This window comes from Tympanuchus pallidicinctus, unplaced genomic scaffold (assembly GCF_026119805.1).
Source record: "Tympanuchus pallidicinctus isolate F22 unplaced genomic scaffold, pur_lepc_1.0 scaffold1, whole genome shotgun sequence".
Lineage (NCBI taxonomy): Eukaryota > Metazoa > Chordata > Aves > Galliformes > Phasianidae > Tympanuchus > Tympanuchus pallidicinctus.
In genome coordinates, this window is record NW_026294618.1 from 87,364,688 (window position 1) to 87,378,271 (window position 13,584).

The 13,584-nt window shown below is 36.4% G+C and overlaps 1 protein-coding gene across 5 annotated transcripts in view; it reads right to left on the reverse strand.

The window, feature by feature from the left end:
- Positions 1-13,584, reverse strand: part of KCNH1 (potassium voltage-gated channel subfamily H member 1) — a 179,284-nt gene that overhangs the window by 128,569 nt on the left and 37,131 nt on the right. For all 5 annotated transcript variants that reach the window (XR_008207123.1, XM_052684355.1, XM_052684357.1 and 2 more), the window contains exons 6-7: positions 12,680-13,072; positions 1,466-1,895 (exon numbers count right to left, since the gene is read on the reverse strand). Coding sequence is in view for 4 of the 5 variants with exons in the window: in XM_052684355.1 (XP_052540315.1) it covers positions 1,466-1,895; positions 12,680-13,072 (823 nt within the window). In the remaining variant the exon portion in view is untranslated. The remainder of the gene's footprint in view (positions 1-1,465; positions 1,896-12,679; positions 13,073-13,584) is intronic.

Sequence of the window (13,584 nt, forward strand, 5' to 3'; positions counted from 1 at the left end):
AAATTCATTTCACAATTCAAAGCAGATACCTGTCAGTTCTCACCATGTAGAAATTCCATTTCTTTCCAATCACACTTTCAAATGAAGTGTTTGGAGCAGGGATAACTCCAAAATATCCCCACACACATTCTTGATTTCATAAAGGTTATGTTCAATGAGTACTCACAGCACTGAATAATAATAATAGTACTGGCTATTTGTGTCTAGACAGTATCACGAGTGTAACACTTAATGAACAATAAGCCAAAGGTCAGGATATTTCCTATTAAGCAGGTGTCTTCATCAGGAGCTATGTTTGGAAGCCTGTTCTGCACTACACCACCACACTGTCTCATGCACACTGTCCTGAGAAAAATCTGTAATTGTCTCCAAGATTTTCATAAATTCCACTTCTACTACCAGTGTGTTTTAATAAGATGATGAGACTTTTAGAAGCGAAAAAAGCTATGAGAATAAAACTAACAATTTTTACAGCTAAAAAAATCCCAATCCCTATTCAATCAATGATGCTTGTCTTCCTACTCTCAACAGTAAGCCTGCTTACCTCCACATGCATAATTTCAATATAGGATTTCATTTCTGCTGTAAAACAACATATCAGAATCAAAGCTGCAGATTACTATAGTGCAATGTCGGTGCTAATTGAGTTTCTTCATATATTAGGCTTAACTTTCTGCTTAGCAAGGGCTTTTTTTTCCTCCCCTAAATATATTATTATCGTACATAAGCTTCTCTCTTTCTTCATAACAATGATATGCTCTTCCATTTATTAAGTCTTTGTTTTTTTTTTCCCCTTATTTTGATTCCCTTATGTAGGAAAGCACAATTAAGTTGAAGAGCAGACACAGTATGGCACATAACTGCAAGTAAGTCTCCAGGCACTTTGCATGGACCAAAAACTGGACAGCTTGGCAAACATGAATGCTTTGCGACAAGGAAATATAAGCCAGAAGGGGTGTCCAAGGGCAGTGGCACTGTATTTGCTTCAGGATCTGACTGTATGCTCAGCCCTCAGTGGAGTTCATAGCCTCTAGAAAGCTACTGTTGCCTCTTTCCTGTGAAGATGCTCCTAGGCTTCTCCCCACCCTCTCACCTACTTGTCCAATGTACACATGCCAAGATTTTGCCACATACCAAATCTAAGCACAAGGGTTGTCTATGCTCACTCTGGTATTTTAATTTTTAATACCTCAGGCTTTAGACATTTTGTTGCTTACTTATATGAGATACTGAAAGGATATTAATAGAGTATCACATCCAAAATGACTGAATTTTTGCTAGTCAAAGCAATATTTTCACCTGCGATTTTAAAACTAAGTGTGGATAACTGTATTGCCACCAAAGATATTTTGCTTTTAAAATGTATAATAATGTTTGGCATTATTCTAGATGTTCATACATCACTTAGTATTCACGGTACACAGCTATCCAATACTGTGTGAGAGACAGAATCTCTAATACTTACAGCCAATCATCATCATCGCAACAGCAAAGATCTTCTCCCCATCTGTAGTCGGTGCAATGTTTCCAAATCCAACACTGGTGAGGCTGGTCATTGTAAAATACAATGAGGAGATGTAGACAGAATCCTTGCTTGGCCCACCTTCCCATTTTCCAAAGCCAGATGTGTTAAAACGGTAAGGTGTTCCTATTGACATTCCCAGCTGATAGAGCCAGCTCTCGGTTCGGATTGTGTTTGTATCCTCATCAATAACTTCATAGTCTCCTATGCTGTACCAAATGCAGGCCAACCAGTGTGCTGCGAGACCAAACACACACACCAGCAGAACCAAGACTGCTGCTCCATATTCTATGTAGTGATCCAATTTCCGAGCGACACGACCCAGGCGAAGTAGTCTGACCACTTTAAGTGAACTGAAGAGGCTACTGATGCCCTAGAAGGATAAAGAACAGCGAGCATTAGAATCAAAGACTGAAGCAGCATTTGTAACTGACATTTGTAAAGACACGAGATGATATATCAGAATTAAGTGTTCATAAATAAATTAAAAAAAAAAAACTGTGAAACATGAACTATATAATGATTCTTTTCAGGGATGGACACATGCCTTATCTTTACGCACTAACATTTTGCAGGCCTCTGAATTTCACTTTTGGGTGTTTTCGATAGCCATTTGGAAAACTAGAAGAGCTGAACAGTCTTTCATAGAAAAGCTTTGCTTTTTTTTTTTTTTTTTTCTTTCTCCCCTATTCCTCCTTATCATGATGGCTTTCATACAGAGAACTCTGATTAAAATTTAAACAGACAGGTTTAATGAGTATTTCTGGAAATGTATAATTGCATACTTCTGGTCCCCAGCTTTTACTGGAAGTTTGTTTATTCCCACATAAATACAACTGCTTCAGTATCTAAGGCTGGTTCAATGCACTAGAAGAGATGTTTTATTAAATAATTACTTAAAGCATATTGACTCATGTTCCCCAGGACTGCAGCAATGTATTTCCTCTTTATTTCATGAATTTGTCATGATTACATTGGCTCATTTTCAGAGATAGATATAATTTGTTACCTCAGAACACATTATCTATTTCCCTTCAGGGGAGGGAAAGCAGGTACTTCTGAAGGCTAAGTATGGAGGGGAAAAAGAAAAAAGGGAAAAGAGAAAACATAACAAAAACAAACTAAATAAATAATTTGATCTTTAAGGTCTCTTCTAACCCAAGTCATTCTATGATTACCATATTTTAGAAACCAGGCATGCAAGTCCCTGAGTGATGAGCATGTCTACATCCTAAATATCTGCATTCTAGTACTACCACTCCATTTTACAGTCTTTTCTCCCAGGACCAAAGTCCATTTTTCCTTTATATCTGCATAATTTTAACAGGAAAACAACATTATACTACATTACTAGAATTCACCAGTAATTACCAACTTTTAGTTTTAGTCTAAAAATTAAGCCTTTAATCACACAGTGCTTTTAAGTCCGTGGCAATGGCAAGAAAAAAATTACAGCACTCTAAAAATCAGTTTAAATTTTGCTGAAAAATGACACAATATTTGTTCTATAAAATGAAGTTTATTGCTGGATTTAAAAAAAATCTGCTTGTCAATGAGTCCTACCAAAGGAAAACAGTGATTCAGCAATGATTCAGGAAGGACTTAGATGTTTGAGGATTTGATTAATTCTTAATTGAGTTAGACTGAAAAGAAGGACTAGAAATACTAGGGGGGAATAAAGAAAAAAAAAACCCAGAAGAGGAGCTGAAGAAGCTGGATATAAAAATAGGAACGCAAACTACAATATCTGAAATTAGATGAAAAAAGTTTAAAGCAAACAGCCTTCAGAGCTTCAGAACAGAGTATCTGGAGATCACTGTATTCTTATCTGAACTTTCCTTGTGAAATTCCGCAAAATGGAATTTCGTAAAGCATTTCAAATAACGTAGACTCAGAAGAAAGGTTTTGTCTATTCTAAGTGGATCAATACAAAAATGAAGAAACGTGTAAAGATTTTTTAAACAATTCTCTTAACATTTCCTAAGTGACAGAATTTCAAATTGGTACAAACAATGAAATAGTCTATTTTATAGGCTGTTAAGTAGAAAAAAATCAGATAATTCCCCAAGACTTTAAAACAGCACTTTTTGTCACTAAATTTAGCAACTAAAATTTTAATACTCATGGAAATAGATCTGCTGGATTCAAAATTGACATTTTTAGATAGCTGCTTTCCAAAATAGAACTGTGCTTTTCGATTACTGTCCATTCTAATGCTCTTATCTGAGCAGATTATTTTTATGCTTTTACCATACAGATGTCTCCGTGATGTCACACACAAAAAAAAGCTTGAACTCAATTTACTCCTCTGGATGCTTGTACCACCCTCTTAGCTTGCTCCTGCTACAACATTTGAGAGGCAGGTTCAGAAACACTCAGAGTTCCTTCCGCCCAGACAAAACCTTGGTTCATAAAGAACTAGAAATTGTATTACAGGTCCCCAGATGCCCAACAACCCCTTCCCAAATGCTTTGCTATAAAGAATCAATTTTAGGCATCTACAATGCAGACAAGAAATGACAAAATAAGGAATATCCCACCAAGTTCGATCTAGGCTAGATTTATTCAGAGAGAGTTCCACCTGATTGTATTCCACAGATCCCTCCTCTGGGGAGTATGTAAAAGCTAAGAAATCTCTTCTAAGTCCCTGGTAGAAAATCAGTACATTTTTAAATATATTTTTCTTGCAGGGAAAAATTGTCAGCATAAAATGATGAATTTCACACACCATTATATAACAAATTTTTTGAAGTAACTGAATGAAACTAAACATATTACTGCTCATACCCACACGTAGTTGCCTGCTGGTTTTTGGCTGGGATAGACTTCACTTTCTTTAGTACAATGCTACATTTTGGATTTGTGACAAAAACAGCATTGACAACAGATATGTTTTAGCTATCGCTGAGCGGGGCTGGCACAGCACCAAGCTCTTTCCTGCTTCTCCTACTAGCAAAGATGCTGGGGGTGCAAAAGAAGCTGGGAGGGGACACAGCCAGGACAGCTGGCTCCAGCTAAACAAAGAGATATTCCATACCACACAATGCTATGCTCAGCTATACACATGAGGAGGAATTTTCCAAGGCTGCCATTGCTCCATGACTGCCTGCGCAGTCACCTCATAATGCACAACTTTTTTAATTTTTTTATTTTTTTAATTATCTAATGGTCTTTATCTCAACCCCTGAGTTTCTAAATTTTGCCCTTCCAATTCTCTTCCCTCATCTCACTGGGGGAGAGTGACAAAGTGACCGTGGTATTTAGTTGCCTTCAAGGGTTAAACCACAACAAGTTGCTGACATTTTTTCAAATATTTAATACGCTGGCTGTTTTATTTTCATTGCTAGTGATGGATGATGCATGGAGATTGAAAAATCTGTAGTAAACCAAAGGGCAAGGACAAAGCACTGAGAGCCAGAAGAAATAACTCAGCATTCTCTGATTGATCAAACTCAAATTTCAAAAGCCCTTATAATAATAAGCACAACAACCACCACCCCCTCCTCCTATGCAATCTTTAAGGAATAGAACTATATCTCAGAAGACCAGCATTCTTCAGTACTGCAGGAAAACAAAACCCATCAGAAGATGCTTCAGAAATTTATCCATGGAACACTGCTAAAACTAAATTTCCTTGCATAATGTTGCAAATTACACCTACTCACTGTGCACTTTTACATAGATTTTCTTCAGTATCACCTTTTCTTTCTGCAGAACGTGACCTGCAGTCAGTGTCTCACACCTGTATCTCAGCCACGTGCCGAATCCTCTCTCAAAACAGAGGATCCAGAATACTGATGTTTTGACTTCAGCTTTGCGTCGGACAACAGAAGATTTATACCATTATTTCCACATACATGAAGAGAGGTAAGGAGAAAAGACATTGCAATAAATTACTTTGTGATGGCGTTTTGTGCTTTTTTGAAAACATATGGGTGGTAGCAGAGTATTTATTAGTTACTTGTGTCTCTACAATCCTTAAACCAGCAGCAGTGGACACTACAGTGCATGGTGCCATACAAATAAAAACAAGTTACTGTTCATTTGCTGAGCAAATGTGAAATCAATTCAAAATTTACTGCTTTGTAACAAGACATGGGATGAAAAACTTCAGCAAAGAAGTAAAACATGACTTTCATCCCACCTGCTAAAGCTGATTTAAAGCTAGGATTTTAAAAATAAATCTGCATGACAATATGGTAGCATTCAATTTTTATGTTGTTATTTACTTTCCACATGTCCAGAATGAAAACACACAAACTAAGCATTAAGATATTTTTTTCTGGGCTCCAAGGAAATAAAGTTTATTTACTACTAACTATTTTTAGAAAGAGAAATACTGACGTACATTTGCTCTATGATTTCTAGCACCTTCTTCTCACACATAACAGTTGATGTTCTGGCTTCGCTTCAATTAAAGGGAGATGCAGGAAAACAACAATTAACCATTACAAGAATGAGAATGAAACAGAACAAAAAATATATTATTTGTCAAAAAAAAAAAAAAACGAAGATGACAAACCAGATTTATCACTAGTGTAAGAGAGACAAGAGCCATGGAAAGCAATACCTTGCTTCTTGGCATTTGATTCCTTCGTCAGCTGTACTGCAGCCTGGCAGAAACATGGCAGCCCTATCTGCCATCAGGTCATTATTAGGACTTTTGATTTTTGTTTTTTGCCTTTTCTAATTTTCTTAATTAGGTCTGCAAACGCGACCTTTCCTACAGATTGCCATATTGAGCATGAGATAACATTATGCACACAGGTCAAAATCAATATCTAAACTTTCTGGTTGCTGCTGTGGTTCCAAGTACTGAAGAACACAGATCTCTAAACTCACAATGCTTATTTTAGTCAGACATCCCCCAGCTTGGTTAGAATCCATGGAAAAACAGCAATAATTCATGTATACGAGCATAGAGTGCAAAAAGAGATTAAAAGGCTGATTTTTCATTTATAAAGCTTGCCTTACACATATAAACACTCTCAGAAAACCAGCATATGCAGGAAACAAACTCTTTTTTTAAAGCACTGACTGTAAGATCAAGGCCAGAGATAAAGATGCCATGCAGGTAACATAAAGCTTCCAATTGCTATTTACCCATTCCACATTCCCAAATCAAAAATTTACCCGGGTTATGTCCCGCCTTGTAAGGGGAGGGAAGGAGTGACCAGAAGGTTAGAAAATGATTTCTGTTGCTCCTTTACATCCTTACAGACGGCTGTTTTCCAGGGCTTCTGATTCAAAGAACCAGCCAGTTTCAGAAGTTTTTTTTAAACTTCCTCTGAATGGGCAAACATCCAAATAAAATTTAGCATTACAGGCATCCAGAACCACTCCATCTTAGATTCAAATCCAATCCCTAATATAAAATAGACTATACAGCAGCCATTTAGCTATTCAAATAAGTACTCTTTGCCATTTCATCTGATTTTCTGCCTCAGATCAATACAAGTATGCTGAACTGGGGAAAAATAACATGGTAGCTGATCCCTGTCTCTGAAATATGCTTCCCTTTATATGCAGTACAACTCAAACAGCAGCTTTTTGAAATAATTCAGATTCTAATAAATTCAATTAGCTCTCCGTCTTGGGCAAAGGCTATCACCATACATTATCACTGAAAATGTAATTCAGTGTTTTAATTCTTTTAGCCTTATACAGATTGAATTGCTTCTGTAGACTACTATTCTCTCTTTAACAGCATGATAAATCATGTCATGCTTTTCAAAGCTATGAAAAAGCACCTTAAAATGCAATCACATCCTCACTTTCTCATGACTTAGCCAAAACATTCATCTGAATGCTAGCAGTGAGAAAAAATACCTAACTGGCATCCTATCAGCCACAAGCAGAACCTACAGAGTAGGTGCTGGGCAGGACATCCTTCTTTAGTATCCTTTTTTGGGAAGGACTGTCCATTAGCAGATAACATAGATGCCTCTGAGACACAATTTAAATGACCTGAACATCTTATGCATGCTTAAGCACAATCCTAAATGGTTAAATGGCAGAAAAACTTTGCAGTGCCAACATACAACACCAACAGAGTTTGTAAAACAGAGGTTCTGAAAGCAGCCTACTCCTCAAAAGGGCAGCACAAAAAAGGCACTTCATTAGAAGTATGGAGGCTGGGTTTTAAGGAATTTGTCCCTTCCCATCTTCCGTCAACACATCCAAGAAATATTTAACAACATTTCTACTGTGCTTGGATCTTACTTTGGTATTTAGCTGCTTTGTTACAGACGCTATGAAGAAAGTAGGTTATGACTGCTTTAGTTTTAATCAGCCACATAAAAACATTCATTCGTTACCAGATTTGTCAATAGACTTGACTCACATACAAAACTAATTAGACAGACCCAAATAAGAGAGACGAACTACAAGAACTTTCAAATGGATATTAAATTATATAGCTGTCTGCCATTTAGAAGACTTTAAAAAGTATATTTTCCAGTTTGCACAATTCATCTAATAAAAATATCTATGATCCCCTGTTTGTTTTATAAAACTATAAATACCATGGTCATTTACATTTATTGCCTTTATTGTAAAACACATCTAGAGAATTTGTATGCTTTTTGGTTTAGCTACTTCAGTAATTCCTAGATAGCTCATTTGTGTTAGCAGGAGAGATTATTTCACTAATATGATTTAAATTAATCTATTGCAAAAGTACTGCCTTGCATTTGCCAAAAACCTGACCAGCAATGCATTCATTTTATCCACATACAACTCACTGCACTTTCAAGTTGCACCAAGCTCCCTTAGTACTAAACAGCTTAATTTATTTTGATTACTTCTGTATTGTGGTTTTTTTTACTGGGCCTTTTATTTTTTTTAAATCATCATACATTTCATCCTTTGAAAGTTATATGTGTGCTCTGTCTAAATGCTAGCTTCTCTCTTATTGATCCACTTAAGTGAACCCTAGATCGTTGATATTGAATACATCTTTCCTGATGATCTTTCAGTATGCATTTATTTATCTCAACTACTAAGAATTATATACGGTTCTCAGTTCAGTATCAGCCAATAACTGATCACAGTGTTTCACTCAAATATATACAGGGAGCCTACAGTAAGAACTGCTATTTCAGAGATTTATACAATGCTGACATGACTGGATTCCACTCCAAACATGAAATCTCACAACAGTGTCACATGTAATAAGTCAAACTGTTCCCAACATAAATTATATCTTATGGGATTATGGATAAAAAACACAGTATAAAATTGCTTGAGCTGACACTGCAAAAATATGATTCAACTTGCTTTGGAATACAAGGTCTTAGATTGCATCGTTCTTGGAAAAAAGCTACTTTAAGTCTGCTTTTTTATTAAATTTACTGAACAGAAAGAGGTAACGTTACCCCTCAAAGTTGGTGATATTTCCTTAACTGAGGCATAATACTAATTACTATAAAGGATCACTGACAAATAGTATTGTGATTATTCAAATTCAAAAGATACTAACGTGGTAGGTCTTAAGGGCTGTGTAAATTTTAGACCAGTGTATTCTTTTTGACTCAGTCCATACTGCAGCATATTGTCTTAACAGTACTAAGATTAATCCTAGCATTATGCTGCTTCATCAATCAACAGATTAAGTTCTAGATCGGGTCATGAAAGTAATTTCTACTTAACAGTATGACCAGGTTGCCATGTAGAAAAACCAGGAGAAATATTTATACCTTTTCTTTCACTTCAGTACCAATGGAAATTCCTCTAAATCTATTCTCATTTCTCATTTGCATTCTGTTCATGTCTATAATCTCTGAGATGCTGCACTCTTTCTCCTTCAGCATCACTCTTGAGATCAGAAATTTCAGATATTCTCATATCTAATTCCAGGGCCTTGGACAAATACATTCATTTTTTTCCCTCTTCCATCTGTAGAATGTATTTATTCATACTTAAGTTCCTCTTGTATTAATTGTAGTTATTAATAGCTGTATTGATTAATAGTTAATGAATTCAAAGTATTTTTATGGACAAAAAAAATTCTCAACAGTACAAAGAGGAAATCAGAAAAAAAAAAAAAAATTCTCAACAGTACAAAGAGGAAATCAGAATTTCAATTATATTTTTTAAAATGTGGATTGAAAAACATACTAATGTTCCAAATTGTAATAAACACAAGAAATTTTGAAATAGGCTAAAAAACACAGAAGTCACAGTTTTGTTTCTAGACAGTATTTTTTCCATTGTATAATATTTTTTCCATTTTATAATAGAATAATGAAGTAAGTTGGCAAACAAAAAGTTGCTCGAAAACGGGGAAGAAAATCAATCCAAATTCTTTTTAAATGAGTATGTCTTGTCAAAAATATTTATCAGTTCTAGTTTCATCTGTTATAATTAATCTTACATTGTTGGAACATCTTGAAGACAAAACCAGCTTCACTGCTGATGTAATGAGGGCCAAGTGTTGAGACAGTCCCAAAGTTACCCAAAGAGCCAAGAGACTCACTATCCTATCTACACTGCTTTTAACTTCACCAGCTTCAGGCCCTGTGTACACTGCAAAAAAATGTTTCTTTCACAACAATTATATCACTCTTAGAAACAAGTCAACCTGTCAAGTTAGTTCCTCCATGGTCCCCTCGGTGTCCTCAGTTTCTGCTAATGGAGAATGATAGCAGGCAGAAAAACAGTGAGATTTAAGCTCTCAGTCTCCCTTTACTATCACATGTGGAAAATACAGAAACATTAACATAACAACTTATAGTCTTCATCTCATTTTACAGCCACTGCTGTCACTGAACATCATGTTCTCTCTGACAGTTTTTTGGGTGTTTTTTAATGTATTTGTCAGATGGACAAAAAAGCCCTCCCAGTAGCCATGGCCACCTACTGTCTCCATTCTCAAGGAATTACTTACAGCTAAGCCAAAGTAAAACGTGTATCGACCCAGTCTGGACACTTAAAATGTGAGCAGCAAAGCCCTGCAGCTGACTTACTCCAACAGTTAAGTAACATGGTGTGTGAACTGGGGTGGGAGGCAAGTAAAATCTAAACCAGTACGTTTGAAAGAAAGGGAGCTGGTCCACAAGGGAATACTCTTCACAATACAGAATATACAAAGCAAGACCTTTAAATTTCAAAGACTCCTTGAATGTGACTTTTTTTCTTTCAATAAAAGGTTATCTTTTTCCCCACAGGCAGTTCATGAAACGACAATTAACATATACTGTCCCAAATCTCCACCTGAAGTGCACAGCATTATTCTGCTGACATTGCTGGCAAAGCCCCTCAGGTCCCATAAACCAGTCTGTGAGCCCTTCACAGAAGAGCACCAATTTACACCAGCAGAGGCTCCTCTCCAGTGACCTTACAATGATTTATATCAGTTAAATGTCAGAACCCACTAGGGAAAATACAGATGAACAGTCTTGAAAGGACAGCATCAAGAGAAAGTTTTTTCCTTGGGCATGATGGCTAAAGTAACTAGAAGTACTGCTGTTTATACTGATTAACACTGTTGAAGAGACACAGGAAAGCTCAAGTACCAATCATCTCATCATTAGAACGCAACATCCAAACAAAGAAACTGGAGAAATCCCAACCTGGGTAACAACTTCTCAGTAACTGTTGCCCTGAGTCTGTGCATGTCTATGTCCGCACTCAGTCCAAGGCTGTGACGACCTCTGCTACAGACATTTCCCCCAGGGATGTTCTGTGGGTCATATCACCAGCCTACAGATATGAAATGTTCCTCCAGCAAAAATCATTAGCAGATTGTTACTATTTGCAGAGGATGAGAAAAGTTTTTTTTGTTGTTTTTTTAAATCTTTCAACAACAGAAATACTTGTGGGCTCTCCTTCCAATGCTTTATCAATACTACAATAAATTAACACATGAAAGCCCTGAACAGGAATTTTAAACAAACAAATACCTCAGGTCAGGTCTCACAAGGCTTTTTGCATCATCTTATTTGTGTTATTTCCATCTGTAGCTCTATATAAAATGAAAACTTCTCTAGGGAATTAAATATCAAATATTTATATACCAATAGTTTGCCTACCAAACCTAAGTTCAAAAGGAAAAATACTTTAAATTAGATAAGCCAGTTAGTGTATTTTCACAAAAGTATTGCAGTTTTACGATTTTACCCAGATATTTAATTGGATATAATTTTCTTTTAATAGCTAGTTTGTCCTTTATAACATGTATTTCAAAGGAACTCATAAAAATTAAATATTACACACTAAATTTTAAATACTAAGCACAGATGAAACTCTTATGTATGCCACAGATAAATACAGACATAATTATTTTGTGATAGATTTTATAAGGTATAGTTAAAGATGACTCTTGCAGCCCAGTTCTTAAAATTTTGATAACCATTCAAGAACTCTCTGATCTAGTTAGGCATGAAACTTGGTTTTTTTACTTTTTCATATTTGAGTAATATTTTCTTGTTAGCTTGAGCCAGTAGGAAAATAAGCAGTACCAGAGTAGCCTGAATGTTAGCTCTTCTGCTGGCTTGTGACTGGTTCCTAAAGAAATATTAAAGAATCGAGGAGCTTACATTTCTAGATTTCTCCCTGCCTTTTCTTGTAATTATGGAATTATCAAACAGCATCTTCAAGTGTTTTACCTTCCTCTACAACTGTTGCCAATGGTGCATGCATCACTGGGCATCCATACAATACTATCTGGTGGGGTAAGATTCAGCCACTCACCACCTGCCACATCACAATGAAAGCAGCTGAGAAAAGGGAATTGTTCACATGAAGAATTGCCCCTAGTAGACATACCCTGCTCAGTTATCAGTGAAAGGAAGAGAATCCTACCCTAATAAGCCATCTTTACACACTACTTCAAGCTATTTATTGTAAGTCAGATTAAGCAGTTTCTCTCAGAGCTTTACACAAAAGCTGTCTGCTTCTGCCTTGTCCTCCTGAACTTCGACAATGAAAGAAAGTAAATATGGATTTCTGACACCAAAACCTCAGCTTCTGGCAGTGCAATTAAAGATGGATCCTTCCAGAGAAGGCTCATCAGCAAACTTCTACATGCACTGAGGGCAGCTACTGGAGACACAGGAACAATAACCCAATATATTCAAAAGTAGTCATTTATTTCTTCTCCCTTCCCCGCACCCAAATACAAAGTAATAATTAAGGGGTGAAAGTGGAATTACTGACCTCATCAACGTTCTCAAATGCATTGATCACATCATATGGCAAGCATGAGAGCAGGTCAATCACAAACCAGGTCTTCAAGTAATTCATGCGAATCAGCTTTGGGTCAGAGATCACCTCTCCTGCTGGTCCCACAAACGTGGTGTGGAAATTAAGTACAATGTCTACCAAAAAAATGACATCTACAATGCTGTCCACTACTAGCCATGCCACATTGTTCTGCTTGGTTTTAAAGGAGACATTATAAGGGACCAAAATAGCCGTGTAGAAGGTTAAAATCAAGATGATCCAGTCCCAGGTAGTCTTGAAAACACAATAATGCAAAATTATATGTGGTGGAGTCTTTGGTGCTTCTTGTTTGTACTGTGGGAGAATTTCGGAGCCCAGCTGCAGTACCTATAGTGACAAAGATTTTAGGAGAAAAAAGAAACATTAATTTTTTTTTAATATTAACATCGTAGAGTCTTGAGCTCAGTTGATAAAAAGACATGCCCACTAACCTCTTCTAACATTATCAAATTGTAAGTCAGAAAAAGTATTCTGCTAAACAAAAAAACACAGTAGCAACCAAAGATCAGTTTTCTTATTTTCAATGTCATTATTTTTTACTACAACTAATGTGTTGAGCCTGCAAGACATGCAGAGAAGAGAATGCACCTTCCACAGTCTGAACAGACCAGACTTATAAATGATGGGAAGGAAGGCAGTTGCAAATCAATCAATACAGCACCTGGACACTGCTTCTAAATGCTATCTTGCTTTACTCTTCACTATACTGTGTCTGAAATCGAGTTCTGTACGACGATCATGAATGTGTAAAGTCTCTGTTCCTGTGTGCTGCACAGGACTGAAGTCCATGAATTATTATTATTAGCTTCAATAAACTCATTTCAACCTTTAACGTTTCA